Source organism: Anomaloglossus baeobatrachus, chromosome 6 (genome assembly GCF_048569485.1).
Source record: "Anomaloglossus baeobatrachus isolate aAnoBae1 chromosome 6, aAnoBae1.hap1, whole genome shotgun sequence".
Classification (NCBI taxonomy): Eukaryota; Metazoa; Chordata; class Amphibia; order Anura; family Aromobatidae; genus Anomaloglossus; species Anomaloglossus baeobatrachus.
Window position 1 is genome coordinate 537,846,736 of NC_134358.1, and position 14,362 is coordinate 537,861,097.

The 14,362-nt window shown below is 48.0% G+C and overlaps 1 protein-coding gene across 1 annotated transcript in view; it reads right to left on the reverse strand.

Moving 5' to 3' along the window:
* Nucleotides 1-13,813, reverse strand: part of LOC142243975 (macrophage mannose receptor 1-like) — a 234,721-nt gene extending 220,908 nt beyond the window's left edge. The window contains exons 1-4 of the mRNA XM_075316164.1: nt 13,804-13,813; nt 12,774-13,166; nt 9,490-9,663; nt 8,077-8,238 (exon numbers count right to left, since the gene is read on the reverse strand). Coding sequence (XP_075172279.1) covers nt 8,077-8,238; nt 9,490-9,663; nt 12,774-13,166; nt 13,804-13,813 — 739 coding nt within the window. The remainder of the gene's footprint in view (nt 1-8,076; nt 8,239-9,489; nt 9,664-12,773; nt 13,167-13,803) is intronic.
* Between the last annotated feature and the right edge of the window lie 549 nt (nt 13,814-14,362).

The following is a 14,362-nucleotide window of genomic DNA, read 5'->3' on the forward strand; positions in this document are numbered from 1 at the left end:
CGTGACGAGGGTTGTAGGCTTACGTCTTATGGCCATAACGCTAACAAAAAACCTCAAAAACTTTTTTGTACAGGATACAGCCAGGCCCCTTTTTGTTAGGCCTTGCTATCAGAGTTTCTGTCCCTACGTAGCGCGCAGTGGGGGTACGGCTTGGCAGCCCGCCTGATCTAATAGTATGGGCGTCACCTAATAGGCTGCGGGTTTGTGACTGTGCGTCTGCTAGTGTGAACAGTGCTCTATGCAAGCCACCAGTGTGCAGTTTTACCATCCAGCCATCACCTCCTCCATATTTGGGAGTGCGTGTGAATGGCTCCACCTGCACCTGTGTTGCCTCCACCTAGTGGGGGTTTAGCTGTATCCTGCTGGAGTAGTAGTAGTCTTTTGGCCTGAGCAATATACAGCTGCAATTCCATCTTGCTGTAAGTAATAACCCCTCAAACCACCAGAATTCTGTTTGGTTCCCCTAAAGTATTAAGAAGTATTTCAGGCACAAAGAACAATGAGCTTCACATGTTTGGATTAATTATCTCTTTTTCCAGCCTTTTCTGACTAATTAAGACCCTCCCCAAACTTGTGAACAGCACTCATACTTGGTCAACATTGGAAAGACAAAGGAGCATTCCAAGGCCATCAGAGACAAGATCGTGGAGGGTTACAAGGCTGGCAAGGGGTACAAAACCCTTTCCAAGGAGTTGGGCCTACCTGTCTCCACTGTTGGGAGCATCATCCGGAAGTGGAAGGCTTATGGAACTACTGTTAGCCTTCCACGGCCTGGACAGCCTTTGAAAGTTTCCACCCGTGCCGAGGCCAGGCTTGTCCGAAGAGTCAAGGCTAACCCAAGGACAACAAGGAAGGAGCTCCGGGAAGATCTCATGGCAGTGGGGACATTGGTTTCAGTCAATACCATAAGTAACGTACTCCACCGCAATGGTCTCCGTTCCAGATGAGCTCGTAAGGTACCTTTACTTTCAAAGCGTCATGTCAAGGCTCGTCTACAGTTTGCTCATGATCACTTGGAGGACTCTGAGACAGACTGATTCAAGGTTCTCTGGTCTGATGAGACCAAGATCGAGATCTTTGGTGCCAACCACACACGTGACGTTTGGAGACTGGATGGCACTGCATACGACCCCAAGAATACCATCCCTACAGCAAGCATGGTGGTGGCAGCATCATGCTGTGGGGCTGTTTCTCAGCCAAGGGGCCTGGCCATCTGGTCCGCATCCATGGGAAGATGGATAGCACGGCCTACCTGGAGATTTTGGCCAAGAACCTCCGCTCCTCCATCAAGGATCTTAAGATGGGTCGTCATTTCATCTTCCAACAAGACAACGACCCAAAGCACACAGCCAAGAAAACCAAGGCCTGGTTCAAGAGGGAAAAAATCAAGGTGTTGCAGTGGCCTAGTCAGTCTCCTGACCTTAACCCAATTGAAAACTTGTGGAAGGAGCTCAAGATTAACCCCTTCACGACCTTTGACGGATCTAGCCGTCATGGTGCCCTGGTACTTAAAGACCCATGACGGCTAGATCCGTCATGGCGGAATCGCGGCACCAGAGCACCGGGCACCGCGATCGGTTTTAAAAAACTGTAGATTCGGGAAGGAGAGGACTTGTACCTGACCTCAGGAGGGGTGGTGTCTCCTTCCCGGACCTACGGAGGCTGTGATTGGCTGAACGGCGTTCGTCAGCCAATCACAGCCAGTGTTATGTTTCAGCCATTGAAAATGGCTGAAGCATTGAAATCCAGCTATGTCCGTGCAGCTGCAGCACTGGCCATTGGCTGGAGCTCAGTGAGCTTTACTGCACCCGCCCCCAGCTCTGATTGGAGAGATCGGCCTTGTGACCGATTTCTCCAAGCAGCACCGTGCCTCTGGAACCGGGTGAGCTTGCTGTAGGAGATCGCTCTCCTTAGCTTCTCCCTCCGTGGAATCTGAGGAGAGCGATCCCTGCGGGCGCCCATCTGTGAGTCACAGCCCCCGATCCACCGCTGCCCTGCTCCATGTGCTTCACCCCTGCTCTCCCACTGCGCCCCTGCATGTGACGCCGCTACTCAGCAGTAAGAGCAAGCGGCGTCAGATGCAGGGGGTGGCGCAGCAGGAGGAGAGCGTCACGGCGGCCGCTGCACTCTCCCCATCAGCCGCTCCACCGCCCCAGCATCTGCCGTCCCCTCTCCCCATCAGTCACTGCTGTCGCCCCATCTGCTGCTCACCGCCCAGCATCTGCCGTCCCCTCTCCCCATCAGTCACTGCTGTCGCCCCATCTGCTGCTCCACCGCCCAGCATCTGCCGTCCCCTCTCCCCATCAGTCACTGCTGTCGCCCCATCTGCTGCTCCACCGCCCCAGCATCTGCCGTCCCCTCTCCCCATCAGTCACTGCTGTCGCCCCATCTGCTGCTCACCGCCCAGCATCTGCCGTCCCCTCTCCCCATCAGTCACTGCTGTCGCCCCATCTGCTGCTCCACCGCCCAGCATCTGCCGTCCCCTCTCCCCATCAGTCACTGCTGTCGCCCCATCTGCTGCTCCACCGCCCCAGCATCTGCCGTCACCTCTCCCCATCAGTCACTGCTGTCGCCCCATCTGCTGCTCCACCGCCCAGCATCTGCCGTCCCCTCTCCCCATCAGTCACTGCTGTCGCCCCATCTGCTGCTCCACCGCCCCAGCATCTGCCGTCCCCTCTCCCCATCAGTCACTGCTGTCGCCCCATCTGCTGCTCCACCGCCCAGCATCTGCCGTCCCCTCTCCCCATCAGTCACTGCTGTCGCCCCATCTGCTGCTCCACCGCCCCAGCATCTGCCGTCCCCTCTCCCCATCAGTCACTGCTGTCGCCCCATCTGCTGCTCCACCGCCCAGCATCTGCCGTCCCCTCTCCCCATCAGTCACTGCTGTCGCCCCATCTGCTGCTCCACCGCCCAGCATCTGCCGTCCCCTCTCCCCATCAGTCACTGCTGTCGCCCCATCTGCTGCTCCACCGCCCCAGCATCTGCCGTCCCCTCTCCCCATCAGTCACTGCTGTCGCCCCATCTGCTGCTCCACCGCCCAGCATCTGCCGTCCCCTCTCCCCATCAGTCACTGCTGTCGCCCCATCTGCTGCTCCACCGCCCCAGCATCTGCCGTCCCCTCTCCCCATCAGTCACTGCTGTCGCCCCATCTGCTGCTCCACCGCCCAGCATCTGCCGTCCCCTCTCCCCATCAGTCACTGCTGTCGCCCCATCTGCTGCTCCACCGCCCAGCATCTGCCGTCCCCTCTCCCCATCAGTCACTGCTGTCGCCCCATCTGCTGCTCCACCGCCCAGCATCTGCCGTCCCCTCTCCCCATCAGTCACTGCTGTCGCCCCATCTGCTGCTCACCGCCCAGCATCTGCCGTCCCCTCTCCCCATCAGTCACTGCTGTCGCCCCATATGCTGCTCCACTGCCCCAGCATCTGCCGTCCCCTCTCCCCATCAGTCACTGCTGTCGCCCCATCTGCTGCTCCACCGCCCAGCATCTGCCGTCCCCTCTCCCCATCAGTCACTGCTGTCGCCCCATCTGCTGCTCCACCGCCCCAGCATCTGCCGTCCCCTCTCCCCATCAGTCACTGCTGTCGCCCCATCTGCTGCTCCACCGCCCAGCATCTGCCGTCCCCTCTCCCCATCAGTCACTGCTGTCGCCCCATCTGCTGCTCCACCGCCCAGCATCTGCCGTCCCCTCTCCCCATCAGTCACTGCTGTCGCCCCATCTGCTGCTCCACCGCCCCAGCATCTGCCGTCCCCTCTCCCCATCAGTCACTGCTGTCGCCCCATCTGCTGCTCCACCGCCCAGCATCTGCCGTCCCCTCTCCCCATCAGTCACTGCTGTCGCCCCATCTGCTGCTCCACCGCCCCAGCATCTGCCGTCCCCTCTCCCCATCAGTCACTGCTGTCGCCCCATCTGCTGCTCCACCGCCCAGCATCTGCCGTCCCCTCTCCCCATCAGTCACTGCTGTCGCCCCATCTGCTGCTCCACCGCCCCAGCATCTGCCGTCCCCTCTCCCCATCAGTCACTGCTGTCGCCCCATCTGCTGCTCACCGCCCAGCATCTGCCGTCCCCTCTCCCCATCAGTCACTGCTGTCGCCCCATATGCTGCTCCACTGCCCCAGCATCTGCCGTCCCCTCTCCCCATCAGTCACTGCTGTCGCCCCATCTGCTGCTCCACCGCCCAGCATCTGCCGTCCCCTCTCCCCATCAGTCACTGCTGTCGCCCCATCTGCTGCTCACCGCCCAACATCTGCCGTCCCCTCTCCCCATCAGTCACTGCTGTCGCCCCATCTGCTGCTCCACCGCCCCAGCATCTGCCGCTCCCCTCTCCCCATCAGTCACTGCTCTCGCCCCATCGGCTGCTCCACCGCCCAGCATCTGCCGCTCCCCTCTCCCCATCAGTCACTGCTCTCGCCCCATCTGCTGCTCCACCGCCCAGCATCTGCCGCTCCCCTCTCCCCATCAGTCACTGCTCTCTCCCCATCTGCCGCTCCACCGCCCCAGCATCTGCCGCTCCCCTCTCCCCATCAATCACTGCTCTCTCCCCATCTGCCGCTCCACCGCCCCAGCATCTGCCGCTCCACCGCCCCTGCATCAGCCACCTCACTCCCCCATCAGCCTCTGCGCCCCTGCATCTGCCACCTCATTCCCCAATCAGCCTCTGCGCCCTTGCATCTGCCACCTCACTCCCCCATCAGCCTCTGCCCCCTCCCTTATCTGCTGCCTGCTCTCTCTCATCCCCTTAATCCTCTGCCCCCTCCCCGCCTCCCGGATCTGCTGCAATCCTGCTGCCTAGATGCATTCTGTAAGGTAGCTATCCCCAATCTCACCTCCCACTCCCCTTCCACCCTTCCCCTCGCCCCCCCTTCCTCCGCCACTCCTGCATCCGTTGTGCCCGCACCCATCCTCAACCGCTCCTCCTCCATCCGCCACGCCCTCCCATCCTCCGACGTGCCCCCTCACCAATCCTCCGCCCTTGGCTCCTCACCCATCCTCCGCCGCTCCTGCATCCGTTGCGCCCTCTTCTATCCTCCATCCATCTTTTTTCCATCCCACCTAGTACCCCCCCTTTTTGCAGTACATCTGTGCGTTCGTCCTAATTTTTTTTTCTGTAAACTAAGAAAGAAATACAAATAAACTTAGTTTAGGGCCAGTAAAATTATACTGTAGTAATCATCAACTACAGTATTTTTTACTGAATATTGTAAGGGTCAGCCCAGTGCCACACATGAGAGCGATGCTCGAGTCTCACACCACATCATCCGGCACGGTCGCTCTCTTCCAGACAGGAGTGTGCGGCTGTGTCAGGTGATGCGATGCGAGATTTGTGCATTGCTCTCACGTGTGGCACTTGCCTTAGTGTCAGTTGCAGGTGCATATATATTTTTTTTTTTACTGACGTCTCTATTTTTTATTATGCCAAACTAATATTTCTTTGTATTGGGGGGGGGGGTCTAGTTTCCAACATGGGGTCACATGTGGGGGAGCTCCACTGTTTGGGCATATCAGGGGGATCTCCAAACGCGACATGGTGCGGCTAACGATTCCAGCTAATTTTCCATTTAAAAAGTCAAATGACGCTCCTTCCCTCTGGAGCTCTGCCGTGCGCCCAAACAGTGTTTTTCTGCCACATATGAGGTATCAGCGTACTCAGAACAAATTGCCCAACAAATTTTGCAGTCCACTTTATCCTGTTACCCCTGTACAAATTAAAAAATGGAGCCTAAAATAACATTTTGTGGAAAAAAAAAGTACTTTTTTGTTTTTATGCCTCAATGTATGAAGCACGTGAGGGTTCAAAGTGCTCATTACCCATGTAGATTTATGCCATGGGGGTTTAGTTTCCAAAATGAGGTCACTTGTGGGGGAGCTCCATTGTTTAGGCACCTCAGGGGGTCTCCAAACGCAACATGGCGTACGCTAATAATTCCAACCAATTTTGCTGTGAAATGGCGCTCCTTCTCTTCTGAGCCCCGCTGTGTGCCCAGACAATTACTTTCCACCACATATGAGGTACCTGTGTACTCAGGAGAAATTGCACAATACATTGTATGGTGCATTTTTTCCTGATACCCTTGTGGAAAAAAAAGCTACCTGGTTGAAATAACAATTTCATGGTAAAAAAAAATATATATATATTTTCACGGCTGAACGTTCTTAACTTTTGTGAAGCCTCCAGGGGTTCAAAGTGTTCAGTAAACATCTAGATAAATTCAATGAGGGGTCTAGTTTCCAAAATGGGGTCACTTGTGGGGGAGCTCCATTGTTTAGGCACCTCAGGGGGTCTCCAAACACAACATGGCATCCACTAACGATTCCAGACAATTTTGCGTTTGAAAAGTCAATTGTCGCACCTTGCCTTCCGAGCCCTGCTGTGCGCCCAAACATTTGATTTCCACCACATATGAGGTATCTGTGTACTCAGGAGAAAATGCACAATACATTTTATGTTGCAATTTTTCCTGATACCCTTGTGAAAAAAAAGCTACCTGGTTGAAGTAACAATTTCGTGGTAATTTTTTTTTTTTTTATTTTCATTGCTCAAAGTTATTAACTTTTGTGAAGCCCCCAGAGGTTCAAAGTGCTCAATAAACATCTAGATAAATTCCATGAGGGGTCTAGTTTCCAAAATGGGGTCACTTGTGGGGGAGCTCCATTGTTTAGGAACCTCAGGGGGTCTCCAAACGCAACATCACATCTGCTAATTATTCCAGACAATTTTGCTTTCAAAAATTCAAATGATGCTCCTTCTCTTCCGAGCCTTGCCGTGCGCCAAAACAATTGATTTCCCCCACATATGAGGTATCAGTGTACTCAGGAGAAATTGCACAATTAATTTTATGGTGCATTTTTCCTGATACCCTTGTGAAAATGCTAAATTTTATGGCTAAAGTAACATTTTTGTGTAAAAAAGTAAAATTTTCATTTTTTCCTTCCACATTGCTTTGGTTGCTATAAAGCTCCTAAAGGGTTAATAAACTTCTTAGATGTGGTTTTGAGCAGTGTGAGGAGTGCAGATTTTAGAATGGGGTCACTTTTGGGTATTTTCTGTCACCTCGGCCTCTCAAAGTCACTCCAAATGTGATGTGGTACCTAAAATATTTTTTTTGTAAATTTTGTTGGAAAAATGAAAAATTGCTGATGAACTTTGACCCCTTCTAACTTCCTAACGGAAAAAAATTTTGTTTCGAAAATTGCGCTGGTGTAAAGTAGACAAGTGGGAAATGTTACATAGTAACTATTTTGTGTGACATATCTCACAGATTTATGGGCATAAAATTTCAAATTTTGAAAATTGCGAAATTTTCAAAATGTTCGCCAAATTTCCAAACTTTTCACACATAAACGCAAAAAATATCGGCCTAAATTTACCATTGACATGAAGTACAATATGTCACGAAAAAACAATCTCAGAATCGCCAGGATCCGTTGAAGCGTTCCAGAGTTATAACCTGTCAAAGTGACACTGGTCAGAATTGCAAAAAATGGCCGGGTCTTTAAGGTGAAAACAGGCTGGGGGCTGAAGGGGTTAAAGTCCACATGAGACACCCAAAGAACCTAGATAACTTGGAGAAGATGTGCATGGAGGAGTGGGCCAAGATAACTCCAGAGACCTGTGCCGGCCTGATCAGGTCTTATAAAAGACGATTATTAGCTGTAATTGCAAACAAGGGTTATTCCACAAAATATTAAACCTAGGGGTTGAATAATAATTGACCCACACTTTTATGTTGAAAATTTATTAAAATTTAACTGAGCAACATAACTTGTTGGTTTGTAAGATTTATGCATCTGTTAATAAATCCTGCTCTTGTTTGAAGTTTGCAGGCTCTAACTTATTTGCATCTTATCAAACCTGCTAAATCTGCAGGGGGTTGAAGACTACTTGTAGGCACTGATATATATATATATATATATATATATAATTTACTTTTAAAAAAAAATCAATAGCTTTTATGTGTCCATTTTTCTTTTAGGGACAAATAAATAGTCCCAATACAATGCAGAGGGAAAAGTATTTCATTCCTCTCCTACACTATATATAAAGATTATTGCATATGTCTCATGTATCCCGACGTACCTGAGATGAATGATTGTTCATGCAGTTCGGTTATACTCAGCAGTTTTGCATCTTGTTGCTGGCAGCTTCTCCTGGCTTGGTACCACGTGAGGGCAGAATCGGAGTTAATCTGATAGTTGGCGCCAGTAACGGAATCTGTCGTCCACCACCCGTCTGACGAGGCTGAAAGAATAAGGTGTGATAGATCTATCAAGAACTTGTGTGTTTCATCACCCATTTATCACCCATTTATCCCACTCAACAGTTTGTCTGGTCCATGCGAATCACTAAGGGCTTGTAAAAGGGATGGAAAAAAAAGTGTCCTCTACTTTTTTGCACAAAAAGGCCATGTGCACTCGTTGAGTATTTGGTGAGTTTTTTACCTTAGTATTTGTAGCCTAAACCAGGAGTGGGTGATAATTACAGAAGTGGTGTCGTGTTTCTATTATACTTTTCCGATGATTGTTCCACTCCTGGTTTTGGCTACAAAACTCACTAAACACTGAACGTGCGCACGTGGCCATAAAGCACCCATCAGCGTTTTCCATAGACTCCAAAGTTAAAAAAAAAAAAATGAATCCGGCAAAAATCAGTTAACATTTGACAAAAAAGTTATGTTTGACAAAAAAATGTGTGTTTTTACCAACGTATGTCTACTGGATCTGCTCTAATGGATGATTACAGGACATGTGAACTCAGCCTTACCGACATCCACAGACGCTTTATTGCACATTTCAATACAAATCTTGTCTTTTTTTAAAATTTTGATTGAAATTGAATTTCTCATTGTAGCCACACTTCTATGAAGTACCTTTACAATAAAAAAATGTTAAAGGGAACCTACTCACCTGCCGGGCGGTCTGATAGGGTAAGGTAAAATGGGCGCTGTTGCTCTCGGGTCCAGTGCCTCCTCTATCCTTTAGATCATTGTCCTCCTTGCTTCGTATTGATGATGTGCCCTACGTTATCCACATAATGCCCTCCATTGTTCTACTGAGTACGCAAGCCTTGCTCTGCTTTGCCGAGGGCAGAGCAAAGTACTGTATTGTGCAGACATGGGGAAAGGTCAAAGACCGGCCGCGCATTATAGTACTTTGCTCTATCCTCTAGCCGGGCACAGCAAAGTGCGCGTGTACAGGAGCGCAATGGAGGGAACTGTGCGGATGACATAGAATGTGTCAACTACAAGGAGGAGGACGATCACAAGGATAGAGGAGGCGCCGGACCCAAGCGCAGCGACACCCATCGGATGGACCGTATCGGACCGCCCGGAAGGTCAGTAGGTGACAGATTCCCTTTAAATTCTGGGGAAGATTTTATTTTTTGCACTTGAAATTCAATGCTGTCAGTAAACCTATTGTGAATTATCAGACATGCCCTGAGAATTAATCAAAAGTAGCTGCACGACCAGAAGAAATTACCGGAAACACTTACATTTAGATGGACAAAATCCAAAAAGTTCATTCGCGTCATAATCTGAAGTTGTAGCGCACCAGAGTCTTCCTTCACTTTTTCCATCCGTTGTACAATCTACATAAACTTTTTTATGGTACTTGAAGGGGAACTTGCAGGGCTGACCATTACTATTTCCTTTCAAAGTGTATTTTTCTGTGGAAAAGTAGAAAGCATCATCCCTCTCATGTTAGAATTACTGTGTAATGTGTTAGGCTACATTAAAATCTGCATCTGAGCCATCACCGATTCTGAAAAATATAAGGGGAAAAATAGTGCACCATGGAGTCCAAAAACATGGACACCTTGCTGGAACCCAATAGCTATTTTAATACTTATGTTTCTCATGGCTTTATCGGTTTCTTACACTTTCCTCCTGCTGTACTTTTAATGTCCAGCGCATTGTTTGATCCTGACAGTGTTCCTACAAGATCAGCAATTTGTAGATAATTATTTAAATAGGGGATAAAAGGAGAAACCCTGCTATAGAGTAACATCTTAAAGGACTTGCATACTAATTTTAATTGACTTGAACAATATTAACATACATTATTCAGTGCCATGCTGCAGCCATCAGGGGGCGCCCTTAGCTGGATGTTAGTCAATTCTGCAGGGAACATAACTCAGAGCAGAGGAGCAGCAGAAGATGAGAGAACATTTTATATTTTACCCTACCCTGCTGGAGCTAAAACAGGTTTGTATGATAAGTAGAACTACACAGATTATCTAAAATCATCCAGCAATTGGGGAGTTAAGCCTACAGCAGCAGGCAGGAAGTATCCAAAAGTGACCATGGGGATGCTGGGAAGCAGTGAGTAAGGAAATAAGTGTTTGTCTCTCTGCAAAGAAGAAGCAGTTCTCAGAAAAGTGTAGTGTATGTATTTTGAGAAGATTTCAGCCAGTCCAGAAAAGACACTATCAGGAATGGAGAACAGCTCAGGATAGTTCAAAAGCAAACTCTGTTAAGCAGAAGTATAGGAGAGAAGTGATACGGATCCTGTGCTGGTCACTTCTCTCCTATACTTCTGCTGTACACAGTTTGCTTTTGAACTATCCTGAGCTGTTCTCCACTCCTGCCAGTGTCTTTCTTGGACTGGCTGAAATCTTCTCAAAATACATACACTACACTTTTCTGAACACTGCTTCTTCTTTGCAGAAAGACAAACACTTCTTTCCCTTTTACAGAGGCAAATACACACTCACTGCTTCCCAGCATCTCCATGGTCACTGCTGGATACTTCTTGGCTGCTGCAGGCTTAACTCCCCAGTTGCTGGATGATTTTAGATAATCTGTGTACTTCTACTTGTCACATTTACTTAAAATGCGGTGAGAAAATCACTTTAAGCCCTCACTCCCACTTGTGATTAACACCTTAACCACCCTGTCGATTTTCTCTTTTTCGTTTTTGTTTTTTCTCCCCCTTCTTCCAAGAGCCATAACTTTTTTATCTTTCAATTAATATAGCCATATAAGGGCTTGTTTATTGTGGAACGATTTGTAATATCGAATGACACCATTTATTCTGTCATGTATTGTATTAGAAAACAGGGAAAAAAAATCCAAGTACGGTGAAATTGCAAAAAAAAAAAACTGCAATTGCAAAATAGTTTGTTTTTATTTTTTTTTTGTTTTTTATTTACCATGTTCACTGTATGGTATAACTAACCTGGCATTATGATTCCCCAGGTCAGTATGAGTTCATACATACCAAACTTGTAAAGCTCCTTTTATCTAGGGGGGTGAAAAAAATTTCTGACATTTGTCAATAAAAAGAATAGCACCTTTGGCGCCATTTTCTGAGCCCTGAAACGTTCTCATTTTTCAGGATCTGGGGTTTAGTGATGGCTTAGTTTTTGTGTCTTGAGCTGATGTTTTTAATTATACAACTTTTGGGTACCTGTGATGTTTTGATCGCCTGTTATTGCATTTTTAATGGAATGTTTCTGCGACCAAGAAAAATGTAATTACGTCATTTTGATTTTTTTTAGCGCTTCACCCTTTACTGATCAGATTAATTAATTTTATGCTTTGATAGATCGCACATTTCTGAATGCGGCGATACCAAATATGTGTATATTATTATTATTATTATTATTATTTTCAATGAGGCAAAAGGGAGGTGTTTTCAACTTTTTTTTTACATTTTTTCATATTTTTTAAAACTTTTTTACATTTTTTATTTACTTTACTAGTCTCCCTAAGGGACTTTATGCATGCACTGTCCTCTCGCTTCGGCTGATTGGAGCCGTGCTTCAACATCGCTCTTATCAGTAGAAATGCTGATCTCCTGTGAGTGTCAGCGCTCTGCTGGTATTCACAGGAAGTGAGTCATGGCATCAGTGGGTCATCAGCTGACCTCGCGCTACCATGGCAACCCATTGCGTCACAGGGCTGCCGATGGCGGCAGGGAAAGGCGTGATCCCTGCTAAGGTGCGTTAGATCGCATTGTCAGAGTTTGACAGCGCAATCTAAGGCCTCTTTAACACATCTGTGTCTCCGGTATGTGTTTGGTTCGTTTCCTCATGTACCGGAGACACAGGCATACGTAGACCCATTAAAATCAATGGGTCTGCGCTCATGTGCGTATTCTGCCATGGACCGTGTGTATGTGTGGAACATATGTGTGCCCGTGTGCCCCACACGTAGACATGCCCGTTTTTCTCTGGCATCACGGGTGTCAAACGGAACGCAAACGGGTCACATGGAACGCAAACGGAGCACACAGAGGTGTTCCGTGTGACGCGCACCGGAGAAAACATATGTGTCACTTCACTTCACTTCACTTCACTTCACTGACACATATGCCGGAAGCAGCAGCAGCGGGGAGTCGGCAGGACCGGAGACGGAAGATCAGCACCACAGACAGCGACGCCAGGGACAGGTGAGTAGAAAGTTCCTGTTCTCCGTGTGTTATCACGGATAATACACGTAGAACACACATGTGCCATAAACAGGGCTCACGGAGGGCAATACGCACCTTTGACACGTCCGTGAAAAACGTGCGTCATTTTCACGGATGTGTGAAAGAGGCCTAAGAGATTAACAGGTACAGCCAATGAAAACCCCAAAAATACGCGGTATGAGGTTCCTGTGAGCCACGCCACCTTGGAAACACCATAAAAATTAGCACTAAACAAAAAGGCTATCTGGAACCATATGATAAATTATGAAAAATGGAATATTCAAGGGAACTGCAAAAATAAAGTAGGAGCAAAAATTGATCATTTTTGACCTGATGATAATATCTGGATAATATCCTCCTTACCTTCATAATATTTATCACATAAATCATCCTCGGTTGAGTAGATTTTCCATCGGCTCCAGTCTCCTGATACTAAAGAGAGGACGAGCTTTTTCTCATCTCTGTAGGCCATGTAACGATCCTTTCCGAGCACTCCAAAGACAGTTTTATTTTTACATTCCCATTTTTGGAGGTCGTTGTTGCCGTCACATTCTTGCAGCGTCACCGCCGACCATTCCACAATGGACGATGCAGACAAGCATTGTGATGTCCCAACATTTATAAGTTGCTCTTTAGAAATCCATCGAAATTTCTGCATATTGAACTTCTCGTTACATTTGGCCACGACGAGCGCAGAACTCTCTGCTTGCAGACATTGAGCGTAGTGGTTATTGTAGATCAAAAATGTTTTGTCACCTGAAAAATAAGATGATTTTCTTGTAATTTTGGTAAAATTGGAGGAGATCACATTAATATTTTCCTTGCTGGGGGCTAATAGACATACTTTCACGACCTTTTCACGGGATCAGGGCAAGGTCGGTGAAGACCTAGACATTATGTTACATTGACATGTATGGTCCTTCGACTTTTTTGTGTAGGGGCATGGTACGGAGAATAGCTTATAAAACAAGGCTATGTGTAAAATCTGGAAATTCTACAGCTAGAATATATCAATGGCTACTATATGGTAAACATACAATCAGAGGGCCTTCAAAACCTTCCACATAGAGGCAAACAATGGCACAGATATCAGTAATATTGTATCTAGCTCACAGACAGAAAAGGGCCCCTGTGCAATAACAATATATGGGCCCTTTGCAGCCCAAGAGCTCATCAAAATGCATGACAATGTATGGCCCAATTTTCTCCATTCCATACCTTCCCTCCCCTCACTCATACCCTTTCTCGACACTTAAACATGATAAATAACCAGATTACACCATCTTTTTGGATAAATTTGGCCACAGAGGCTATTTATTAATTTGGGGTGAGGTCCTTGAACCTACCAGATTTTGACACATAACACCAAATCACTTATGTAAACCTATCTTACCCCCAGCCATGAACCCTGCTCAAGGGCACCATACCACAGTAAGTAGTCCGAAATGTATCACACCACTGGCTTCCAGGGGCACACCCCCGTCCAGAGCCTCGCTAAGTGCCAAAACACCAATTACTCATTCCACCCGGGAGGGAATCATCCATATAACTCCCCCCCCCCCCCAAACCCCAATTTCACCAACTCCAAGGACCCAACCCCACCGCCATGACCACTGTGACAAGAACACTAGAAACTCCCCCCAATATTATTCTCAATAATATGAACTGAAACCAAAGAGGACGAGTGGGCGGGACTCCTTTCTGTGTGCTCTCCACAAAATGGCCCCTTTTCCCGCACTTTCCCCTTTATATCCCTAAATGTCCGTTGCCCCTCCCCCTCCCCTCATCCTGTTCAATTCCCCCAATCCCTTATCATGCCCTCATGGCCCAACCCCTGTCATGTAGGCCTTCACCCATTTTGTTCAGCTCCGGCCCCTTCTCAATTCCACCTGTTTTGAAGGTACAAATGGGCTCCCTTACCAATTCGGCTCCTGTGTGGCCGCACGGGTTGA